General features: G+C 51.0%; 1 protein-coding gene across 1 annotated transcript; it reads left to right on the top strand.

Annotated features, from left to right (window-relative positions):
* The first annotated feature begins 5,156 nt into the window (after positions 1–5,156).
* Positions 5,157–23,890, top strand: LOC121158199 (sp110 nuclear body protein-like). The gene is made up of 14 exons (XM_040982860.1): positions 5,157–5,215; positions 6,373–6,407; positions 8,445–8,606; positions 10,191–10,359; positions 11,490–11,723; positions 12,020–12,103; positions 13,963–14,037; positions 14,862–14,930; positions 16,596–16,658; positions 18,101–18,241; positions 20,011–20,076; positions 22,168–22,266; positions 22,707–22,846; positions 23,663–23,890. The coding sequence occupies exons 2-14, from the start codon at positions 6,405–6,407 to the stop codon at positions 23,777–23,779; spliced, it is 1,422 nt and encodes a 473-aa protein (XP_040838794.1). The 5' UTR covers positions 5,157–5,215; positions 6,373–6,404; the 3' UTR covers positions 23,780–23,890.
* Positions 23,891–24,767: the final 877 nt, after the last annotated feature.

Below are 24,767 nucleotides of genomic sequence, written 5' to 3'. Positions count from 1 at the left end.
CCATGCAGCCCCTTGTGCCTGTTCCCCAGGACTGACCAGTCAGTGGCTGTGCCCAACCCAGACCCTGCACATCCAGATCATCCATCCAAGTAAAGGCCTGCTGCCTCAGCTTAGCTCCCACACTCCCCTCTAGTGGCCATGCCCGATATTACCATCTCCCTTGAACTGGGTACTGCTGGCAATAGGAACCACATATCCTTTCTGCAAGATCGCAATTTTACAGGACCTGCAAGGAAGCATTGGTTTTTCTTTTTTCCCTAGACACATGTAGGCCAACTTAAGAATACATTTCTGAGAGCAGTTCTAAAGCATCAGCAGTCTTGTCATCCGCATAAATTCAGGGTTCCAGTTCAACAGGAAGTACCATGACTCCACCCCTTGTTAACCCTCTAGGGCCATCTGCCTCCCAGGGAGCTCCCTCTTCTGGGAGTCCCAAGGTGGCCCAGAGTTCACATCTTCCTGCTCTCCTGGATGCCCTGCAAATTAATTGTGGGAACCCCTCCCCAGCACATGGATTTTACTCAGTGATGAGTAAGCACAGAAGACTGAGCAGGCAGCAACAGTGGATGGCGCAGAGCCAACTTCACTGCGCATTTCCTGCTGACAACTCCAGACATGGAGGAGGCTGTAGCCATACATTCACTACTTTTCTCGTGACCTCAGGAGCTCAGACCCCGAGGTCTTACGCTGCTGAAACTAAGAGAGGGGAGACAGGACACAATCCAACCGCGGGCTCCTCGGGGTGCTCGTGGCAGCCTTGGGAAGAGAGTTTGTTGGCTTCAGTGGTTAGAGTGGAGCTTTATAAGCCAGGCCCATGAGCCAACATGACACTCTTGAAGTATGAGAGGAGATGCGTTGCCGTCAAGAGGCTCTGCCTTGGGAAGAGGGAGAGGGAGGGGAGAGGAGTCTGCGTGCAGCCTGCCCGGGGTGTCTGACACACACCAGCTGACCATGGCTAGAGCAGACAGGCAGGGAAGAGCAGATTCTGCCCTGCCCACAGCAGCTCCTGCTGGAAATCGTGATCGATGGGAGCTAACTGAAAGCGCACTGCCCCAGTGCAGAGGGTGAAGTGGGCCTCTTGAGACCATCAGCTCTAGCAGCTCCAGTCCCTGGGAAACTCCAAGTCAAGTTCTCTAAAGCTGATGGGACATCACTGTGCAGATGCCATGTCTGACCCCCGTGTGCCTGCCAGGTACCAATGTGGCTACCCACACTGCAGGCTGGCACCCAAATGGCTCCAGGTTACACAGTGGCTCAGGAAACACATCGGGTAATCCCAGGTATTTGCTGAATTTCCTGGGCCTCATCCTTTGATGAGGGTACGGGTGAACTGTGAGCTTACCTTGGGACGAGGTTCATCAGGTGCTGGTGGGCTGGCAAACAGAACGGCATCTCGGCAGCTGGCAGCCGCAGGGGTCTCTGGATACAACGGCTCTTTGGTCAGGGTTGTGCTGGTTTTCAAAACAATGACATCAACCTTGGAAACTCCTGGCTTTCTCTCTGGAGATGGACCCATTTCCTTGGGCAGCAGGGGCGAGTGCCCAGTGACTGGTTGGCATGAGCTGAGAATGGCTGGTGGACTTGTCCAGCAGGTGACACCATCCCACTCTAGAGAGAATGCAGACCCCTCTGCTCTTCCCACGGCCTACTCTCCATGACTGCGACCCCTTTCCCACACATCATGCTGGGCAGTCTTCAGTGCCCTAAGATGTGAACTGTGGTGAGTGAAGGGATCACATGTGTGCAAGACCTGGGTTTCCGGGCTGGGTGTGACCACGGTAATGGTATCCTTGAGCTGTGGCAGCATGAACTGCATCTGGAAACTGGTCCTTTTCCCAAGGAGGTGATTGAGCAGGTGGAGCTGACACTGGCCGTTCACCATTCGGACAATCCTCCAACACAGGAGCTAAGGGCTCACTCTTCTATTTCCCGAGAAATCAGAAAACATAAACAGCTGGCCAGCTGCAGGCTGGACACGGGACCTTGCAAACATTTCTGAAAGCGTGCACAGAGCACCTGCCATGGACCCCATCCCAACTCAGGCACACACAGGAGAGAAACAGGCTGTGGCCACATCAGTACACGGCTCCTGGGACCCGAGGCTAGGGTCCAGCATTGTCCTCTCTGCCCCCCTTACATCCCCAAGACTCAGGCCATTGCAGATGAGCCCTGGGAGAGGTAGGCTGGCCCAGGTCAGAATCCATGCTACCCGCTCACCCAGCAGTTCCAGCAAGACGCAAGCAAAGACAGTGAGGCGGGGTCTCAGCAGCAGGGGAAACACTGCCTTCTAGAACATGCCACACACTAGTGCGGTGATATGATGCTGTGGTGGGGGCAGGGTTGCCCCACAGGAATCTCGAATGTGCTGTCCCAGTATGAAGCACTGTAGGTCTTGTCAGACCCCCAGCTTGGGAGTTTAGGGGAAACCTGAAGACTTGAGGATGGAAAAATCCACTTTCAATGTCACGCAGAATCAGGGGGTTTCAGGTCTGATGGGAGCAGAAGGCCTGCGGAGCCCGAGGCTGACCACAGTGTCAGGGCTACAAGGAAGGCACGCCCAGGGCTACAGAGAAGGCATACCCAGTTGGAACAAGGAGAGCGTTGGTGGGGCTGCTTTCTCCCCGGCCCCCTCGATAACCAACAAGAAGTCGCTTTACTCTGTGGCGTCACTTCGGGCTTCTCCCTGCCAGGGCCGCCTGCTTCCGGTAACTCAGGCGGGTGTTCCTGCGGAGTTCCCGGAAGTGCCATGCACGGGAGGAGCCTCCTGGACACCGCACACCGGACGTTGCTAGGTGTGGTGCTACCTCTTCAGCTGTCCCCTGGCACTGCCCCTCCAATGGCCAGAACTGGTCCTGGAGACCTCAGGGCCCCCGAGGCGAGCGCCACCCTGGAAGAATGGCGGCACTGATCGGAAGTGCTGGCACTCTGTGCCCCCCAGAGTGGACTTTGGAAACCAAGAAACTCCTAGAAGACGCATGGATTGTTCTAGATCTCCACTGGAGTTAACAAACCGTCTGGAGTGACAGGAAAGCTGTGCACGCTGTTTCTCAGAAGTCGGAGAGGATTTCTTTTTTCTTTGTTGCATATGGTTTTGTTTTATTTTTAGGGATGTATTGAATCAGCCACCACGTTAAAGGGACTCGGGTCCTGTCCTGATAGAACCTGACAGAAACGTTGTCTTCCAAAGAGCAGGAGAGTTTGGCCTAGCATGAAGTATAGTACAGACACATCTGGTTCCTGGGTTCGTTAAATCCTCAGGAGGATGTCTCCCGACCAAGAACACACAGCGAGAAGCAGAGGGTCCCCATCTCCCTCCTCCCCCGCAAGGAGCGTGCAGTGTGGATTCATAGCGACGGCCCACGCTGGGAGCTGAGCCGGAGGGGTCTTTACCCAAAGCCCATGATCTCATAGCTTAGGACAATGACAGTGCTGAGTCCTCTGAGTGCCCTCCAGGGTCAGAACTCAGCAGGTTCCCACTGTGAGATGGACACTGCCTGAGCTACAAACACTGCAGGCTGTCAGGGGCCATGGTGAGGTTCGGGGTCCGCAGGAGGATACTCAGATGTCATAGGGAACAGTCCTTGGAAGCCATGAGGCCCCTTTCCCTGGAGTGTCCGTCGGCTGGGGCAGGCAGCACAGTATGACTTTAAGATGAAGTTCTCTGTGTGTGAAAGCTTCAGGTCCTGGTTTCAGGGACACCCGACTCGCTCTCACTTTCTGTAGGGAGCCTGCATCCTGACCTCCCCAAACTGCTGCTTACAGGATGAGGGAAGCCAATTTCCCTGATGCAGCAGGAAGTGAGGGGCAGAGTGACTCGATGGAAAGAGAAGGAACTGGGAGCAGGGAAAGCCACCGACGCTGCATGCTGCCCTGTGGTTCTCCAACATGAGCTGCATTCCCTGCACCAACCCCACCATGCACTCAGACCACTCCTTATCCAACCACGTGGGTGCCTAAAGATTTCCAGAAGCCTCTCAAACGTGGTGACAAAAGTATCCAAGGGACAGCTAGGGCAGGTGCTCTCTCTCCCCTGCATTAAAATCTCGGTTCTGTCGAGCACCTCTTTTAGTGTCATTGATGTGGCAGCCTTGACTCCCGCTTGGCTGTAGTTATGCATGCTAATAACTATGGAATCATTCTAAAACAAGGTTCTGGGGACAGCAGTGGGTCTTCAAGACAAAGAACTCACATTTCACCCAGGAAAGAGGCTGGGATTGAAAAGCAGCTTGGTGCAAAGGAACTCATCTGCATGTGCAGGCAGAGGCATGAGTCACACCATCTTCTGGAACTTTCTCCAGACATGTAGATCTTGGAAATGGATATAGATTGCTGAGTTCTTTTTTTAGCAACAAGCTTTGGTGTTATGTCTGTGTGATTGAAGCAGGGCTTGGAAGTGCTCCCTTTGCAGGGGGAGGGTCACTCCCCTGACCCTGAGCCCGCCAGTGCTGCTCACATGAGAATGGAAAGGAGAAGACTTGGGGTCCACCTCCAACTCAGCAGCTGCTCCCATGCCACCTCCAGCTGCCAGGAGCTTAGAATTCCCCATGACTCTGCTGACTTCCAAAGACTGCTTTGTTCTGCACAAAGTTCAGCTGCCCCGGATCCTGAAAGGTTAGACTCGAGGCAAGCAGAGGGCATGGTTCTTGGAAACAGCCCCCCTGTTGCTGTGTCTGCCACTGCCCTCCTTTCTGGTGGACTGGGGGAAGAGACACTGCCCAAAGTGTGTGAAGAGTCTTTGTGGACTCTTTGAGCCAGTGGGTCCACTCCCAGCAGTGGCAGCAGCAGGCAGTCCAAAGAAAGTGAAATCCCCAGGGGCAGGCTGGACCAAGCCAGGCTGCAGTACCCACCAGCAAAAGCCATGGTGAGTCAGGCCATTTCAGATTGGGCCACATGTGAGACACACCCAAAGGTGGATTTCCTATTCCCAACACTCCGAGGGGGTCCCTGGCTCCCCACCCGCTTCAGCCCCTCTGAGGGCTGACCCTGAGGGGCTGAGCAGCATCAACCTGCAGCTGCACAGGCCCCACTTCCGGCCCGGCCCCGCCCACAGGCCGGCCTGGGCACCAAGCACTGGTCCCGCCCACAACTTCCTAAGAGCACTTTCGTTTTCTCAGAAGCAGGCCCTGGCTGCCTGGGTCAGCCATCCACAGGACTTGCGGGCCTCAGTTCCCTGGGGTCAAGAAGGGCATAGGAGCAGTTGCAACAGCAGCAACAGGTGAGTTTTCGGGCCCCTAACTTTTCGTGACTGGTGGCTAGGGCTGTTGGACTAACTTTCTGGAAGCAACCACTGGGGGCTTGAAATGCAAGTGTTTGGATTCTGAGGTTTTCCCAAGGGTGGGAAAGGATAGGTGGGACTTTGGAGAGCACATAAAAGGGAAAGGGGGCACAGGAAGGCAAAGCTGACATACTTGCCTTTCTCCTAAATTGGCGTTTGCAGCAGTGTGTCCTGTGCCCTGGATCTTCCCTGAAACGCTGACCCCGCCCTCAGGCTGCTCCTGCATTCCCAGTCCTTTCCAGTGATTGGTTGAGTAACTGTTGGAAGCCTGCCACAAGGTTCCCCTGTGTTTTCTGTAGGCACGTTCATGGTTCTTGCTTCGAGTTCAGTTTCTAGAAACAGGAGTTCAAAGGGCTTCGTTTGGGGGTGATCATTAAATTAGCTTCTAAATTTAGTGATGAGGACTAGGGTTTCCTAGCTTGGCCAACTTGACAAGTGCATGTGTTCTCAAACTGTCTTCCTTTGAGCTTTTCTGACTGCTGGTGGTCAGTGTGTTTCTCATGCAGCTGTTGAGTGCTGGACTTAGCTCTTTATTAATAGCCTGTTTGTGTCTTTGTGTTTCCCCGCTTTGCTTGGATGTTTACCTTTTGCATATTCATGTATCAGATCCCATCTATCATGAAAGGAGCCCCCGGTCTGCACAGCAGTGTCCTGTGTGATAAAAAGTAGGACCATAAGGTCAATAAGTTCTGCTAGGCCACCAAGAAAGCCTGGAGCTGGTGACTTCACCTTTCTGTGGCTCATAGCAGAGTAAGAAGGAGAAACCATGAGATGTCTTGCTCTGCGCACTGTTGGTAATGCATTGTTTGTGTGGAGCTGCAGGGCCGTCGCCTCTTCTTAGCCAGCGATCATACTGACCTGCACTCCTGCCCAGGTCTGTGCTATCTCTCCTTCCCCTGTCTCCTTCCCTTGTGTAAAGTGTGGGCAGCATGCTTCTTTCCCTTCTGTTCTCTATAAGCCACACAAGCTGGAGCAGGAGTCATCCTCCCTGTCCACAGGTGCAGGTGTTGGGCATCTTGGTAAAAGTGCTACTTGGGACACATGCAGGCCCTACCAGGATACCCACGTTGACGTCAAAACTCCATTTCCGGTTCCAGTTTCCTGTGAATGTATACCCTGAAAAGCATACATGGTAAGTGGCTGGATCCCTGCCACCCTCTTGGGAGACCTGGGTTGCGTTCCTGCTCCCAGCATTCACCTGTCCCAGCTGTGATGGTTGCAGCCATTTTTGTGAACCAGTAACTGGGAGATTTCACCATCTCTATGCCTTTCAAATAAATAAATAACTTTTAAAATAAAGATTATTTATTTTACCTAAAATTCAGAATTACAGAGAGTGAGGGAGAGAGACAGAGAGAGATTTTACATCCACTGGTTCACTCCCCAAATGGCTGCAACAGCTAGATAGAGCCGATTGGAGTCAAAGGTAGGAGCCAGGAAACTCCTCCATATCTCCCACATAGGTGCAGGGGTGCAAGTCCTTGGGTCATTCTCCATTGCTTTCCCAGGCCGTTAGCCTATGGTTGGATCAGAAGCAGAGCAGCTGTGTGCATGAAGGTTGGCCTTGGCTACAGCATCCCTTAGTTTGCATATGAGATAGGGCTGGAGACAGAACCGACCATATGACGGAAACCATCAGTGTGTGTGTAGGCTGATGTGGGTGACAGACTGAACCAAACCCACACAGGAGTCAGGTCCGGGGAGCCCCCAGCTGGATCAATGGACTCAAAACTCCAGCCACAGTGAAAATCACAGATGTGTGGTCTGACCCTGGGGTGCGTATGTCAGAGCTGGGTCTCCATGGTTGCTGAGGCCTGTGTGGTGAACGGCATGCCCACCTGCTCACGGGGGACATGGCAACCAGTTCATTTAGGCCTAGAGGATGTCTAGTACCGTGGATGGCAGAACAAATTAAACAGCTCTCCCAGACAAGCTTTTGATAGCGAGTGTCTGGGTGAATGGAGACTCTGAGTGGACTATGTCAGCCAATGGACCTTGGAAGGAATTCCTTATCCCTGGAGCAACTCAATCAACAGCATCTCAGAACTGTTAAAACCACTTAAGCAGTATCCTCAGAACATGCTCCACATTGGGGACCCTGGGATGACATTGGGTAGCAATCCCTGAGTACTGATGCAGTTGGGCTGTGGGGAGTGGCCCTCACCTCTTCCTTCTCCACTTTCCACAGATACAGAAAAAAAAAAGATTAGAAGCAGTTGTCTCATCCACTTTCCCCATGCCTCAACCCTCTGCACCCTAATCGGTGATCCGTATGGGCATGCATCCCTCTCAAATATGTAAACATCATCAAAAATAAAATGAATTTATTATTGAAAAATGAAAGTAATGGGGCAGTTTGGACTGAACTGGTACACATATGGAATACCCACACCAAATAGAATTAGCTTGCTGTGCCACCGTTCTAACCCCATAAATAAATCATTTTAGAGGCAAACCAGAAAAAACCTCTTTATGGCTCAGTGTCCTCAACAATATAAATGGGTCTAGTCATAGTAACCATCCTACAAACATTTAGTAAAGATCAGGTTAGTGGGGTGGGCACTGTGACATAGCAGGTTAAGCTTCTACCTGTATGTAGTTGCTGGCATCCCATCTGGGCACTGGTTCAAATCTTGGATGCTCCATTCCCAATCTTGCTCTCTGCTATTTCTCCTGGATGACCCAAGTACGTGACGCTTGCACCGACATGGGAGACCAGGAAGGAGCTCCTGACTTCAGCCTGGCCCAATCCTGGACGTTGTGATCATATGGGGAGTGAGCCAGTGGATACAAGATGTCTCTCTGTATGTCTCTTCCTCTCTCTATATAAAACTCTTCCTTTCAAATAAATAAAATATTTTTTAAAAAGATCCAATAAATTACTGCATAAAAAACCCTTAGAACAAAGTCTGGTAAACAGGAGGCACTTAATAAATAGCTTTGTAAAGCACATGTGCCTCAGCATCTGGAATTTTAGCATCATGATGTCAGCTGCTCTTGGCATGCATCGTTCCTGGAAATTGTCCTTGTTTCCTTTGCCCGTGCACGTTTCAGGCAGACATTGCAGTGAGGAATGACTTGGGCATCACCTGCCCGTCTTCAGGGGCTGGGCCATGCCGAGAGCGGCTGGGCACACCCCTCTGACTCTGGGCTTCTCCGTGCCTGACAGGCAGCCCCCGGCAGGATGTTCATTGTGCCAGCGGCCTTGGAAGAGGCTCTTTTTCAGCACTTCATGTGTCAGAAGATGGAGATCGCCTATGCCATCCACAAGCCGTTTCCGTTCTTCGAGGGCCTCCGGGACAACTCCTTCATCACCGACAGAGTGCTTGCGGTGAGTCGGGTACACCCCTTCTCCTGGCAGCCCAGACCCCAACAGGGCTGTCCAATCACAGAGATTCAAACCCCCAGCCCTTGCGGCTTCTGGGGTCTGGCAGGTCCAGCCTGGGCCTGCTCATGCTCACGTAGACAGGGTCTGTGCGTCACTCAGAGGGCATTAGCTTCCAGGGTGCCACAGCGTCAGCCCTAGTGGATGACCTCCAATCAGCTGGTTCAGAACAGCAGAAATTCACTCCTTCTCATGGGTGTGGAGGCTGGAAATCCCAAGTCCAGACTTGATGGGGTTGATTCTGTCTGGAGGCTCCGATGAGACTCCCCTCCCTGCCTCCCTCGTGGTGTCTTGTGGCTGCTTGGTGCGCCTTGCCTATGGCCACACACATCCAGCTCCGTGTCCTTTTGTCATCCATGTCTGCCCTGCTTTCCTTCTCTTTCGATGACTCTCGGATTCAGGACCCACTCTGATCCTTCATGGTCACATCTCAACATTGTTAAGTTCACATTCAAGATTCTGAATGGGCCTCTCTTCGGGAGGAGTGCGATTGCTCGTAGGTGCTAGCAGGTGTTGAACGGTTGCCCTGGGTGGCCTTCTTTGCTGCAGCTCCTTCCTTCCGTCATCACTGCCCCGCACAGGTCTCTTTAGCCCTCGTCTGTAAAGTCTTTGGTCATTAATCTCTCCCATAGCTATGTGCACTTTTCCTTCATAGCATGATGCATAGCCGTCCTTGGGAATTCATTTCACGTGTGTTTAATTGCTCAGGGCTCATCTTCTCTACCTGACACTGCCCACCTCCAACACGGGCCGTGTCTTGCTGCTCTCACACACAACGCCATACCCAAGGCTCCCTGAGCCTAGAAGGGGTTCAGTGCATGTTTGCTATCAGTTCTCTCTGTTCTGTTTCTCTCAACTTCATCTCACCAAGAGGGAGTCTGGAAGCTACTTAGACCACCTCAAGTACAAGAAAGGAAAAGTTTCTAGCCCAAAGCCTTCAAAAATTAACTACATGACAGCATCCCATGATGCTACTTTACTTCCTTAAAAATGCTGTCTTCCATGAGCCAGCATGGTAGAACAGCAAGTTAAGCTTCCACCTGTGACACTAGCATCCCATTTCAGAGCACTTATTCAAGTCCCAGCTGCCCTGCTCCCAGTCCAGCTCCCTGCTAGTGTGTCTGGGAAGGCAACACAGGATGACTCAAGTTCAAGTTCCCTGACCCATGTGGGAGAGCTAGACGCAGTCCTGGCTCTTGGTTTGGCCTGGCCTTAGCCCCAGCTGTTGTAGCCATTTGGGGAGTGAACCAGCAAACAGAAGATTCTTTCTGTGTCTTGTCCCTCTGTCTCTATCATTTTGCCATTCAAACAAATAAGATTGTTTTTAAGAGATTCTCTTCCCTCAAGTGTATATGATATCAAATTTCACAAAACTTCACCTTAGGGGACTTGGCAATGTGTTTTCTGTTAAAATTTTTGAAAGGGTAAACTAGCTTTCTTACAATGGACAGAGCCCCATGTGTGTGAGTGGATTTGCTCTCCGTCTGCTTGGATAAGCATGGGCTGTCATTCTTTGCTCCATTCTGAAAGGACTCGGTGGAGGAGTGTCGTCGTTTGGTCCCTGTAAGCAGAGTGGTGTACGACGTTCTTACCAGGCTGGAGCAGACATTCACCCCAGCATTGCTGGGCACCTTGTTCAGCCACATCAACCTGTATGAATACCCCAGGCTGGCAGCAGTTCTCACGAGCTTCAGGAGAGGTGAGGAGCTGAGCCGTGTCCAGCCGTCAGGGTGTCAGTTCAGCCCGATGGGAGACTGGGGGTGTGTAAAGAAGCTAACTCCCCAACATCTGGATTCTCCAAGTTTGCTCTTGTCAGTGGTGACATGAACCATCAGTCTTCAACAGTGAAAAACAGTTTTGTGCAAAACAAGATCTTGTGGTGAGAAAGGTTCAACATAGTGAAACGAGGAACACTTGGGCATTTTGGTGATAAGAGGAACATGGTTTGAACACAGTAAAAGCTGATGCCCAAGAGACTAGCAACCAGGTAACAGTCACAGTGTCAGAGAAGGGGGCAGCCAAGGGGAAGGTTGAGCTCCAGACAGGTGCAGGTATACCTGCAGGTGAGCCCATTCTCTCGGCAGCATCAGGGCAGTGCCAGGAGAAGCCGGGACAGGCAAAGCTTTGCTAAGCATGTTGAAGCCAAAGGAACCCCATGGCTGAACAGCCCCGACCCCATGGGGCTCAACCTCATTTATTTTGTTCCAGGCTCTTTCCCCAAATCCACCTTTCCTTTCCTTTTCCTGTTCACTGCATGAAACAAGTTTACTTCTGTGAAAAATGATGGGGAAGAATCACAAGGGAAGACCAACCGTGCAGGGGAACAGTAGGGAGGAAGTTCAGGGTCCTGGAGAAGTAAAGTAAGAGAAGGGGCAGTGTAAGCCAATGAGAGGGAACGGCAGGAGGCCCAGGAGCTGAATCTGCAGACATGAGAATATGAATGGACTCATTCCCCTGCAAGGGAATTTTTATTGTATTGTACTTACTCAGGGAGGCATGCCCTGTGTATTTATTTCTAAAAGCAGAGACTTCTATTAAAATTATTGCATGTACATGATTGATTTAATTCTATGAAACTGAAATGAAAAAGCTTAAATGCTTGTGTAGAAAGGCAAAGTGAGCTTTGGGTATGAAACCACACCCATGTTAGATCAGGGCTTTGCAGCACTGGGTGGCCCTATCCAGTACAGTAGAAAAGGGCACGGGTGGGCCGAGGACCTTGAGTCTGTTCTCTGTACCCAGGAAGCTAGTGAACAACTGCACACCCCTATCCTCCCTTCAGCAAAATCCCCTCCCCCACGTGACCCACATGCTCTTTCCCCATCCCAGTCTGTACTTCCTATGGAGAGTGGCACCCATGCCCAGCAATCGCGCTGGAAGCCCCACCCGGCCCCACTGAAGGGAATTGCCCCCAGACCCTGCTGCTGCCCCTGCCACAGCCGCCTCCTCAGGGCCAGCTGCCCAGTGCCAGCAGAGTTGGTGACCTTGGAGTGTCCTCGCTCAGCTCTTCGGACACTTCTGTGCTTCAGCCTGTGCACATCTTGGAAGGAAGGAACAAGCCAGGTGAGAAACAGACCCTGTCCAATCCTTATGTGTGCCCACCCTGGGGACCCTGGGCTGTGTTTCATTGGAGTGGTCCTTGCCATGGTCCTGCCTGTCCATGCACAGCCCCGTCCAGAAAGGATGGTGAGCATGGGCAGTGTCCCAGGAGGTCCAGAGCTTGGAGCACCCACTTCCCACTGTGAGGACACCAGCCACCTATCTTAGCTCTTGGCACTCTGTCTGCCCCAGTGTTCTTGCCACACTCTCCTCTCCCACCCAGTCCCTGTAACCTGTAAGGGTCTCCTTCCTCCATGCAGTGACCAACGCCAACTTAATATCTGAAAGAGATGAGCAGGAAGACCCCCAAAGGCTACCCAGCCCTCCTTTGGACACTGCCCAAGGTAATGTGGGTTGGGACTGGCTTAGCTTAGCTCCAAGTGGCTGTGTAGGATGGCATGCACCTGCCAAGCAGGAAGCTGTGGCAGAAACCCCAGGAGACCCACCTGGGCATCGCAAAAAAAAAAAAAAAAACCAGTAAGAAAAAGAATCAGAGGTGCTGATTGAGCAGCCCCCACTGTAGGGCAAGTCAGCCTTGCACACACTGTTCTGGACGGTCAGGTAAGTGGTGCACCTCCTGAGCTGGTGGCCTTATTCGGTTCCTTGACCCAGGATAACTAGGGGGAGCTTTGAGGTTCAACCTGATTTGTCTTAGTAGGGTTTAATTTGTAAGACTAACATTAGAAGAATTGTTTTTTAAAAAGGAGAGAGATTACTAAATGTTGAAAGAGCATTCAAACTTGACTGAGCTTCCAAATTATGCCACTTATTGCCCCAAATCATCACTATGATAGCATCTGCTCACATTAACTCTGGCAGTGCGATATTGTTGGACAGTGTTCCCAAATGGAACACTGTGAATAAAGATCTATTTATTTGAAATGCAGAGTTACAGAGAGTGGAAGACACAGAGAGAGAGCATGCTAGAAAGAGAGAGAGAGACAGAGAGAGACAGAGAGAGAGAGAGAGACAGAGAGAGAGACACATTCTATCTGCTGGTTTATTCCCCCAAAAGCTGCAACAGCTGACGATGGACAGGGCTGATGCCAGGAGCTCTGGATTCCATTGGAGAAGATTCCATCCTCACAGTTGTCAGATACTAAGTAGCATTATTACAGTAATGACTCATGGAACATAAATGACTGTTGACTTGCCCATTCCTTCCCACCATGGGCCAGGCCTTGGCAGCTGGCCGCCCCATCGTGGGGACCAGTTGGAATTGGATGTTCTCTCTCCTCCTTACCCTGGTCCCTGTGTGCTGGCCTGGAAACTGAGTTCTCTCCTGGTTGGGGCCTGGCTTGTCTCTGGCTGTTTCAGGATGGAAGACTTACTTCTCTCTGCCTTTGAAACAAAAAGAAAACAGATTTATATTGCAAGGAATTAGATGACTGTGAAGAAGCAAAGCCAGCAAGTCCTGAGTGGCCCAATAGTGACGAGGCAGTGCTGTTCCTCCTTGCTGGTACCCACCCTGACTTTGAACCTTAGTTACTTCCAGGTCACTTGGGTCTGTTAATAGTGGATGTCCTCATTTCAGGGATCTAATGGTGACCTGTCCCCTCCCTCGCCTGCTCCTAAGTAGGCCAGCATTTGAGACAGGTCCGTGGTATTGGGAAACAAGAGGAAGATGGCAACCTTGCGTAAGAGGAACTTTCCAGTCCTTCTGTCTTTTGCAACCAGAAACTAGTAGGACCTTGTGTCCAAGTACATTTGCTGTTGAAAAAGAAAGAGGCTCCTGGTTTTTCAGCTGTCCTGTGTTTAATGGTATACAAGGCACTTAGTCTCCTTTACTGTTTCTCAAGGTGAGACAGTCACAGATACAGCATGTGTAGACATCGCAGCAATACCATATTTCCCACAAGACCAAGGTGGTGCCCTCTACCTGGCCATCAGAATTTGATATCTTGCTCCCCACTGCCTTTAGCTGCATCCCTGGAGCAGAGCCACTAAGAACTCGTGGGCTTGTCTTCCCGCATCCACTGAAGCAATTCCCCTAAATGGGTCAGACTAAGGCTTCACTATATTGCAGGGGGGTCCCTTGGGTCACTGGGACAAGTCACCCAAGGAACCACCATCACAGGCTGGCAAAATGAAGGCAGAGCCAGGGACCCCTGGGGGTGTGGTGCCAGCAGGTTCACCTTCTTATCATCCTGCCTCCTCCCCGACCCCCAGATGTTCTGAGCCTAAAGTGCATTTCTCTTGTCAGTGAAAAGAGAGGATTCTCCAGAGCCAGATGACCCAGAAGATTCCCAGGAGGTTCCATGCCCACCTCCCAGGAAAGGTGAGAGTTGTCTTCCTCCTGCAGGTGTCAGGGGACCCACAGCTGCTCTCTCTCCCTTATCATAGCTTGCCATGTCTCGCTTCGGGATGGCCAGCACAGCTTCTCCATTGTTCCCACTCAAAGAGACTCACAGGGAAACCAGAGGGAATTCTGAATGTCCGTCCCTTGGCACCACTGGTCTCCCAGTTCGCCAGCTTCCTAGACAGTTAGCTGCACCGACCTCTGCAAAGGATGGGTGTTTCCCCTGAGCAGACAGCATTTCCTCTTAAGACATGGCTGGGCCTTCCCTGCTGTTGCTGAGGCTGCTTGGTGGGAGGCAGGCTGCAGTTTGCTTTTTGCTGCCCGATGCTCCAATCTGGGACCCTGGTCCTGTGTCCCTCTTTGGAGACTCCAGCACCCAGCTGAAAGTCCCTTCGCTCCATCATTGTCGCCTGCCGGCTTCCCCACCATCCCCCAAGAGACAAATGCTGTGTTTCTCCCACTGTCATCAAATGCTGTGTTTCTCCCACTGTAGGTCCTGCCATCATCCTAGGTTCTTTGACAGTAGCTAAAGGCAACAGACAACCCACCCAACACTCTGGCATCTCAAATCCTTCCTCTACCCGTGTCTGGTGGCTTCTTCTGCCACTCATTCTGGTCACTCCAAAGGGCCAGCTTATAAGCTCTGTAATGGAGACCCAGCTCCATTTCTAATGTTCAATAATTCCTTTTCGACCCCTGTCCTTGAAGTTTGCTCCTTCTTAGAAGCTGAACATCATTGACATTGAAGGTCGGAAGATCTACACCTGTGAATGTAAAAGATGTCTTCTGTCCCTTCTTTTTAGGAACTAAGAAGAAAAGGAGTATCTGGTCAACTCCAAAAAAGCGACGTCAGAAAAAAAGACTCCCAAGAGGTAAGATGAGGCAAGGGGAGGAGCTTGGAAGCTGGAGAGAGCTCACGCAGGGTCGGCCGGCCAAGGTGTGGGCATTAGAATTCATTTCAAATGCAGTGAGAAGCCACTGGACAGGTGGAATCCGTGAAGTGACGTGGTCTGGTTTTAAAGTTGACAAGATCAGAGTGGCTGCTGGGTTAAGAAGGAGTGGAGGTGGACATAGTGGAGCCAGCGTGGCCTTGAGGACGGACACTCAGGCAGTGTTATAAACAGGCTGGATTCGGATCTGATTGGGGATGGGAGGGGTGGTTTCTAGAAGAGGGTTAATTATAGATCAAGTTTGCAGGTAACTTGACAAGGCTTCTCTAAAATTTCCCTAACTGTATATGGTGGATTTCCACTCATGGTGCCTGGACAGAGAGAGAAAGCAGATGATGATCTCAGGGGAGAAAACCTATATACAACCAAAAAGAGATACTCATGGAGAAATAGTGAGAGAAAAGCAAGGCATGGGGGTGTAAAGAGCTCCTGAAGGGAGGGACCTGGGTTCAGGAAGAAAGGTCATCGGGCAGGGGAGGAAGGGGTTTCCTGGGGACCCCAGTTAGAACTGTCCACAGATCACTTCTTGGTCCATGGGCAGCCATGAAATGCAAGAGAGAAGTGCGAAGTGGTGGGCCAAGTGGCTTAACCCGCTACAATGCTGGTCTCTGCCCCACACAGAGTACTTGCTTTTTGCTTCCTCTGTGAAGGATGATGACTTGTTATGTTACATATTGTGCAGTTTTTCTCACTTCATTTTCATAGTCTTTGATTCCTAGGCTTGAATTTCAGCTTGGAAAACCTTTTCATGTCCATGGCTTCTGATGATCGTTTTCTGCTTTCTTCTTCTAGTCTTAAAAAATGGTTATTAATTTGAAATTGGTATATTCTAAGTGTGAGTTTCTAGTATAGCTCTCTTACATCTTTACTCATTTCCAGGTAAAAGAGAAGCACTGGTATCACATAAGCCTCCACAAAGTGATGAGAAAACAGACAATTTTGGTTTAAAAAGCATTGAGGGAGTGGGCCTTTAGCCTGGTGGTGAAGATAGCAGCATCGGGCACAGTGTGGTAACCTAGTGGCTAATGTCTTTGCCTTGTACCCACCAAGATCCCATGTAGTCATTGGGTCATATTCCAGCTACCCTGCTTCTCTTCTGGCTCCCTGCTTGTGTCCTGGGAAAGCAGTGGAGGACAGCCCAAGGCCCTGGGACCCTGCACCTGCATGGGAGACCCAGAAGAGTCTCGTGGCTTCAGATCAGCTCAGCTCTAGTCGTTGCAGCCACTTGGGAAGTGAACCAGCAGATGGAGGATCTTTCTGTCTCTCCTCTCTGTAAATCCTCATTTCCAATAAAAATAAATAAATAAATAAATAAAGCTTTCAAAAAAGAAAAAAGAAGACAGCAGCACCCACATGGCAGGGCTTGGGTGCAGCACCAACCCCAGCTTAGCACCCATGGGGAGACCTGAGTTGGGTTCTGAGTTTCCAGCTTCAGCCTGGTGCAACCCTGACCATTGCAGGTATGTGGGGGAGTGAACCAGCCAGTGGACAGTCTAATACATTTTTTGAACGTTAAGAAAAAAAATTCACAGTATAGCCTTTAATAATCAATATTTGCAGACAGAACATTATTTTCCCCTTTTTTAGAGGAAAAAAGAAAGAGAGCTAGCTGCTCAAATTCAAGACAAGAGGAAAAAAAAACCCCAGGAGGTAAGCAAGAAAAGTGAAGTGTCACTACTCTCCTGTAAGTGTTCTGATTGTCACTTGAGCGACCAGTGTGGTCACCCAGTTTTACTGGCCCATCTCTGCCCAAGCCACGCCATCAGCAGACACCTCCCACCAAGACAGAACCTGGCACCACAGTGACGCAAACCTGGCCTTCTGGTCTCTTGCCCCCAGGAAGGACTGGTGGTGGAGGTGGGGGGCAGGAGGCAGCAGGGAGCATCGAGGTGAAGACTGTGTTTACTGCAGGGTCCCAGCCAGGGAGAGCAGGGAGCTGCAGCAGGACTGAGGCGCCCAATCCCAAGCCGGAGTTACGTTTGGAGTCACTTAGTTCTCAGAACCCCTCCCCTGCCCTGTCTGCGTCTCAGTGCATGGAGGTTGTGCTGTTGGCAGCGTAGGAAACGTGTTGAAGAAACTGCCTGCTTCGCCGCCCTCCTGTCTCCATCTCCTTCCCCAGATTCTGTCCCTCTTCACTCTGTCTGTTTCCTCATCCTCTTTTTCCCCATTCCTGGCTGTTTACTGAGGGCCTCGGGGGTTCTTGTCAGGGAGATGTGGGATGACTTGCCCGTGTGGAGGATAGGGACTCTTGGAAGAACTTTCCTTGCAGCTGCCGAACCATGGTCGAGATAGGTGCTCGACTGCTTTGAGGACACCTCCAAAGGCTCAGGGTGCTCCAGCACCACTAGTCTCGGGGTGTGACCTGGACTCTGCTTGCTCGTCCTCCCCTGCCCTCCTTTTCTACCTTCTGATTTCCTACCCATTGCCTCCTTAGGCTGGAGGAAACCTACTCTCTGCCATTTGCTTTTCCTCTACTGATGACTTCCAGGAAAGTTGACATGCAGGCCTCTAAGCGCTTCTTGGTATGGACAGGTGGTTCTGGGAATGTAGGGATCCCCTACCACTCAGGAGATTCTGTGCTTCAGTGTTGGAGGCCTCCCAGATGGCCAGGATGAGCAGTGACTCCTCAGCTCTGGGCCAGCCTCTGCCCTTCCCTGAATCCTGTTGATTTCATAGCCGTGAACCCTGCTACTTTATAGTAATGAAAAATATACACATTTTGTATTTTCAAAAATGTGCTGTTTTGTAGCGCATCCATAAAGTGTCAGGTCTATAGCCCAAGCCATGGGGACTCAGGAGTGTGCCAGGTAGATGCCAGTCCTTCTTTTATGGAACGTTGGGGGTGAAGGACATAAAGGGGGAAAAGCTAAACTGGAAGAAGTACAGTGAGTCTAGGGGAGAAAGCAAGACACTGCAGAAAACAAAGAAGTAATTATAGAGAAATGACCAGGCTAAAGCAAAGTCCATGGATCTCCAAGGGGTGGGAGAGTCGGGCTGGACTGAGAAGGAGGGAGTCACGAATTGGGTGCGGGGTGCGGAGAGGTTTGCTGGAGGCCCAAATGTAGAATAATCACAAATCACTGTTGGCCCAGGCGCTGTCTCATCTGGACATGGAATGCAAAAGAAGCTGGAGCAGGTGGCTAGAAGGCAAGGGGATCCAATCCAAAACTCAGGGGTGATGACAAGGAACAAGAAGGCAAAAATGAACTGTACCCGGGTGTCCAGACTGGAGGGTAAGCTGCGGATGGACTCCGCCATTTGATGGACTCTGTCTCTGTGTGCGTGGTCTCTCCTGAGCAGGTGGAAGCGTAAAGCTGTTGGAAGACATACAGCCAAGAGGCACGTGAAGCCAGGACAAGGCTCAGTCGGGCTTAGAGAGCTTGTTGGCAGGACATCCTCAGGGTGCAGCTGGTCTTGGATGTGTGTTCATTGGACTGCTCCCCAGTGTCTGCTATTTCCATTTGCAGTAATGGAGGCACCACTACTTCACTGAGTGTGATCAACTCTTTCATGCCAGGATCGCAAGTGGCTCCAGTCCTCAGGGTGGATGTATTTTCAGGATTGTTTGTTCAGTGTTCATTTCTAGAAGTGAAGTGTCTTGGTCAAGGACTCTGTAGAGTGTTCCTCAATTACCCATCTTGTATACAGTTTGCACTCCCAATGAGCAAACAAAAGCCCTTATTTTCACCAACACTAGAAATAATGAGGTTTTACTCCTGGCCTCTCCCCGGTTTTCCTCCGACTTTCTGTGTGCCGTGGGCGCACACACGGCAGTAGACTGTGCATACGTCTCACTGCTCATCAGTATCCCGTCCCCAGTCCCTTGAGAAGGTTTCAGACACCCACGCTGTGCACTCAGAGATGCCATGTGACTTAAGTCAGCCAGAGAAAGGTGGACTATAACACAGGGTCAGTTTCTGGGCAAAGGTTGAAGAGCTCCTGTTCCTTTTCTCTCTGGCCCCAAAGCAGCAATGTGCTAAACCGAGGCTTGTCAGCCACTAGAGCCAAGCATGTCAGTCATGTGGGGCTGAGCCTTATCTACCTTGTGATGAAGAAATAGCATGAGGGAGAAGGGAAATGTTGCTGCATGGCAAGCTCCCCCACAACCCCAAGTTTCAGATGATAAATAGTGCAGGCTTTGCAGCCCCACAGTCTGTGCATCAACTGCTCAGCTCTGTCTCTGTAGCGTGCTGGCAGCCAGGGACACACCCACAAGGGTGTGGGCAGGGTCGTACTGCACTAAGTCTTTATTCACATGAAGAGGTGCCAGGCTGTCGGGCTGGAGTTGCTGATACTGGTCTTGAATCACTGGGAACTTGTACACCAGCGTCTAACCTGTCTTTACTAATTTACCTGTTTTGTAAGTCTGTCATCAGAATCTTCTTCTTTCATAGACTACCTGCTTATGTTTGCCCATTTTTATATGACTGTTCATGTTAAAAATTAACCCCTTTCACTTATTGTGAGAAGCTTCTGCTTGCGGGGACAATTTAATTTGGAAAAATGAGTGTATCTGTAGTGTGCAGGTATGAGTGTGCGGTTCATGTAACAGTTGGCCTTGCAGAAGGATAATTGCTCACGTGTTCACTGCCCTGTGCAGTAGGGGCTGCTTAGCAAGCACCTGTCCTTCACCGTGAGGTGCCGGTGGTCGTGGCAGCAGGATTTCCCATCCCTGCCACATGCTGATGTAGGAGGCCAACTCGCCTGCCCTGAGAACTGCTGCTCCATGCCCCATTCTGCTGCCGTTAAAGCCCTTCTGTGTGATATTTAGAAACTACATGTCCCTTTTGTTCACTTCGAGTGTTTATATTAAATACATAAGTACACATTTACTGTGAAAATTCGTGTTCTGTCATGTCTCTCTTTCTGTACTGTATGTATATATATATATGTATATATATATTCTTTCTCCCCCTAACTTATAGAAATACAGCAAAAAATTAAAATTGTTATCATATGAGGTGTATACATCTTTGTTTATGGTATGTTTTCATTTCTTTAGAAAAGAAACAGAAAGCGAACACTCGTGCACGTTCAAAAAGGATCCAGAAAAATATTCTCCAGAGAGGTGGGTGCACCCAGGGTCCTCCCTGGAATTGGTCCCCTACTGTCTTCCCACCCCTGTCCTCACTGCCCTGGGTTCCGCCTCCATGTCAGTTCAGAGCAGAGAGGAGCTCTGTAAGGCTGGCGTCTGTGCTTCCCCTCTGTGCACGACACGTGGCCTCTTGGTGTCCCTGCCCTCCACTGCCCCCATCGTGTTCCACACCTTCCCTCCTCAGCATCATTGCTGCTGACTGTCCCCTCTGTCACTTGCTCCCACTGTAAGTCCTACAGATGATTCTCAAAGAGAGATCCCAGCCTGTGCTGCCTCCAGCCTGTTGGTGGCAGAAATGCAAGGACGGTGGGTTCATGGATGCCCTGGGATGCCTAGCTCGCAGTGTTGGCAGCTGCTGGATTCCTCAGCAGAGGTGGGCAGTGCCCTGGTTCTGCTGCTGATGCATCGGGCAGCACTGGCCTTCTAAGTGTGCAGTGGAAGGAGTGGACAGCGGGGAAGAGCATAACATACCTGGCCCCCTGGTCTACAGCCAGGACCTCGCCAGCACCGACACCCCACAGGCTGCACCAGCTTGGCACGCCCACCCTAGGTCAGCTGGACACCGAGTGCCACTTTCCCCACCCCTGCCTTCCTCTCCCAGAGCTGACTCTTTAAGACAAGGCCTTTGCTACTCCCTGCTGGAAGATGATTGTGCTAAGCACACATGTTGAGCGTGTTTCTGAGGTGAAATCCCAGCATCTTCCTATTCAACACTGCTCCCTGCACAATCCACACAACGTTTTGCAGAAACCCTGATAAAAATCCAAATATGTACATTGCTTTGCAGTTAGCCCATCAGATCCTCATCGTAACTGGTACTACCAACCCATTTTACAGATTCAATTAAAAGTTGAAGCACTTGCATCAGCCACAATCAGCCCAGGTGATCTGAGCCCTTTGTCCTTTGCACCAAAAGGCAAATGAGCCCAGACACGTGGGTTATAAAACCCTGGGGGATCCGGGATGCAGGCGGACACTGAGCACGTCCTTCCCCTCCTGAGCACTTGGCCTTGGCCGTGCCTCCTGCTCTAACACAGGGCTTCTGTGCTGCTGCCGATCACGTGTTGAGGAGCCTGCTGAGGTGTCTCTGATGTGACAGTTGCAGTCTGGCCTGTCTCACTTGTAGTGCCAACTCCTCCCCATACAGTGAGCTGACCACCACTCCTTCTCTGTGAATCTGAGCCCTGCCCGGCCCCACCTCCCCCAGCTGTCAACACAGGATGGTCCACGTTGCCACTGGTAGTATATTCTCGTGGCTGCTTTTCCTCCAGGCCCCTGAGCTTCCCCAGTCCCTCCACATCCCCTCTAGTGTAGCTTCCCAGCCCCCAGATCTTTCCCAGGCCTTTTCCACAGCTAATTTTCACCTGGCTCTTTCCCCTTATGTTTTCTAAGAATTCTTGGAGTTGTTCTGCCGGCCTTGTTAATTAGGTGCTTTTCCGTTTTGTACTTCCTGGACTCTGTCAGGCTTTTCTGTTAATTTCCTTTCCTCCCTGTGCTTCTCATTTCCATGAACTCATTCATCTGTAACTGCTGGCTTTTCACAGCAGGCTGTCACTGTTCACTCACTGTGGTGGTCCACACCAGTCCCTATTGACGCTCACCTAGGAGCATGGGCTGGCTGATGTCAGAGCCCACCCCCGCCCCCGACCAGCACTTTCCCCACAGGGTCCTCTCTCTTGGGTGCAATTTGCTACGATGAATAAGCCAAATGCAGGACTGTCAAGAACAGTCCAGGAAATTGGGCTTAGGAATAGACTTGGCTTTGAAAGCTTTCAGGTCAAAAAACACCACCTGCTTTGGTGACCTACCTACCCCAGGAAAGGGGAGACTCTGCATGGTAACCCACAAAGCCACCTTTTGCTCTGCCATTTGAGACATCTGTAATCAGTAGGGAGCACAGCACACCACGCTGGGCAGATAGCTCATCCACTGCTCAAAGTGGAATGCTTCCTGCAAATTAAGCTATCTTTCCCAATACCATTGATTACCACTGATCCCCATTGATTGGGTTTCCTGGAGGGGAAGAGGAAGCTAGAACTGAGTAAGGTCAACTTCTACTTTCAGAAAACCATGAGGATGACACCGTGGACTTTCGCTGTCCAAAGCTTCCTGTGACCTGTGGAAAGGCTAAGGGGATTTTATACAAAAAGAAAATGAGACAAGGTGAGGCCTGTGGTCTCCTGCTCTTCGCATCCTACCATGGGGGAGTCAGAGGGAGGAGAGGGCCCTTACATGTCGTTGTTCCAGAAATGGCTGCAGGGAAGCAAGTGTTTGGGGAAGAGATTTAAAGCCCTTTTCCCATGTTGTGTCTGGCCAGCAGACTGCCCCACTCCCACAAGGAAATCCAAATGCACCCAGCAGTGCTGACCGCTTTGGGGCGTGTGGGTGTCACATAACATGGAAGTTCTGTCGACTCCCTCACCACCCAAGCAGATTCCTAGGCTTCCTTTAGGTTAGGAGAGAAGGAACCTGGACCTCTTGCTCGAGGCCCCCACCTCACAGGGCCAGCCTTTCTTGGTGGATGCCCTGAGCAGGAGTTCAAAGACTTAGGATGCAGGAGAGGATAGGGCTGGATCCCGAAATGGGTCATCCTTCCCTTGCAGGCTCCTTGGAGAAGTGTATTCAGAATGGAAAAGGCGTCTGGTTCACCCCACGTGAATTTGCAGCAGAAGGGAAACGAGGAGGCAAGAACTGGAAACGGGACATCCGCTGTGGAGAAAAGTCCCTCAGAGAGCTGCTGGAGGTGAGTGGGGGCAAAAGTTCACAGGAGGCAGTTGGAATGAGTAGGATTTCAAGGAGCAGAAAGACCAAGGAACTCCCACTAAGCTTCACCGGCATGATGGAGGTGGAGCTCAGTGCAGCCAGAGAAGCGTGACAGGCAACAGAGGCAGACGGGTGATGGTGTTGGGAAATTTCAAGGGCAGAGAGAGTAATGTGAGAGCTTCCAGTGTGCAGGCCGAGGGGTTCAAGGAAGGAGGGACGTGGTCTGCCAGTGTTGGGTGGGGAGGGTGGGAAAGAAATGAGCGGGAGATATAGGTACCTGTGACAACTTCCCCTCCTCTACCGGGTCATCGGATCATCGCCTGCTCAGCACCCACCTGCCGGGACCCCTCTATGAAACACCTGTGGCCACTGTTGGGGGCCAGGCTCTCCTTTGCATTTGCACAGAAACTGTGCTTGCCCATGGTCAGGTGCACACAGGGGACCAACCCTAGCTACCTTAACACACAAACTTTCCGGGGATAAGCAGTTACCACTAGGATGCACTTGGAAGGATCTTCATCCAGAGAGGAAGACATGAGAAGGGAGAGTGCAGGGATGGATGAGGGACTGGGGCAAAAGGACATGGGTCTCAGGTCTAAGTGACCCAAGAGTCTGATTTCCCCACTAGGGAGAGTCGGAACGAGCTGGCTGGGGACCGGAGCTTACTTTGCAGGTAGACACTCTGAGTTTGAGGTCTGGTGTGAAGTCCAGGCATGTAAGCGGGAAGGCGGGAACTTGCATGTCCACAAAGGACGCTCTAGACTCATCCCCTTCACTGATGCTTCCTCTCTTTCAGGAAGGACTGCTGCTCTGTCCTCCAGGCAGATGTCTCAAGAGAGGGGGAAGGGCAGGTGAGTTTCTGCCACATTTGTCTGAAGGCCTCAGAGTCCCCAAGTTTACCAGCTCCGAGTAACTTCCACATCCTGGCAGGACATCATCATTGCGACTGCTGAGCATAGGATTCCACAGCTTATCTTAAATGGCTAAGAACAGGTTTTTCCAAAATGAAAAATTAGAACACAAACTGATGTGTCCATGTGTGTGTTTTGTTAAAATATGGCTGTTGGGATGACTACAAACCGAAGGTGTCAGAACTAGAACACCACAGTTGGAAAAGTAAACGTGGCATTGGAGTAGAAGAGAATCACAGGAGCGGAGAAGCCGCTGATCCCTACAGGACACGAGTATTGCCCAAGAGTGTGTGCTGGTGGTGGCATCAGGATGCTTGCTCAACCGAGCTGGTCTCTGCAGCTGTCCGTTGCCTGTTTGACCTCATGTGCCCTGTCTTTCCTCACTTGCCTGCCTGTGTTCTCCAGGAATGAGTCTCAATTGCTCACGAGGGAGGGTCGTTAGGGTGAGCTTCCAGCACAGACAGTAGCACTTCTCTGTCTTTCCCGAGATCCCAGTCTGACCCTCTGAGGGCTTCATTCACAATTTCAGCTGCGGATTCTACCATGTGTTGCATAAACCGCTTTTCCAACCTGATTTGAAATATCCAGGAGTTCAAGGATCTTCAGTGTAACATTAATCATGGTACAAAATTAAGAGAGGAACACAAATCCCATCAGCTATGAAAAACCTGTTACATCTGCAGAATGGTGGATTTGTAAAAAGACTTTTTAAAAATTTATTTTAAAAGCACAGTTATTGAAAAAGGAGGAGAAACAAAGGGAATCTTCCATCTGCTGGTTCATTCCCCAAATGGCTGGAATAGCCTGGATGGGGCCAGGCAAGAACCAGGAGCTTTATCCAGGTCTCCCACGTGAGTGCAGATGCCCAAGCACTTGGGCCATCCTTCAGTGCTTTCCTGGACACATTAGCAGGGAGCTGGATCGTAGAAGTGGAAGTAGGTGGAGCAGCCAGCACTCAAACCAGCCCCTCTACTGGACGGACACCTGCAT

This window comes from Ochotona curzoniae, unplaced genomic scaffold (genome assembly GCF_017591425.1).
Source record: "Ochotona curzoniae isolate NIBS_2020 unplaced genomic scaffold, NIBS_Ocur_1.0 contig_3643, whole genome shotgun sequence".
In the NCBI taxonomy this organism is placed as follows: domain Eukaryota; kingdom Metazoa; phylum Chordata; class Mammalia; order Lagomorpha; family Ochotonidae; genus Ochotona; species Ochotona curzoniae.
The sequence above is the reverse complement of the archived record's forward strand: the minus strand, read 5'-3'. Positions and strand labels throughout refer to the sequence as shown.

Bases quoted from the DNA above. Each gene is read 5' to 3' on its own strand.
- LOC121158199 (XM_040982860.1), top strand. The intron at 8,607-10,190 runs GTGAGTCGGGTA...CCATTCTGAAAG, and splicing joins TCACCGACAGAGTGCTTGCG to GACTCGGTGGAGGAGTGTCG. The intron at 20,077-22,167 runs GTGGGTGCACCC...TTCTACTTTCAG, and splicing joins GAAAAATATTCTCCAGAGAG to AAAACCATGAGGATGACACC.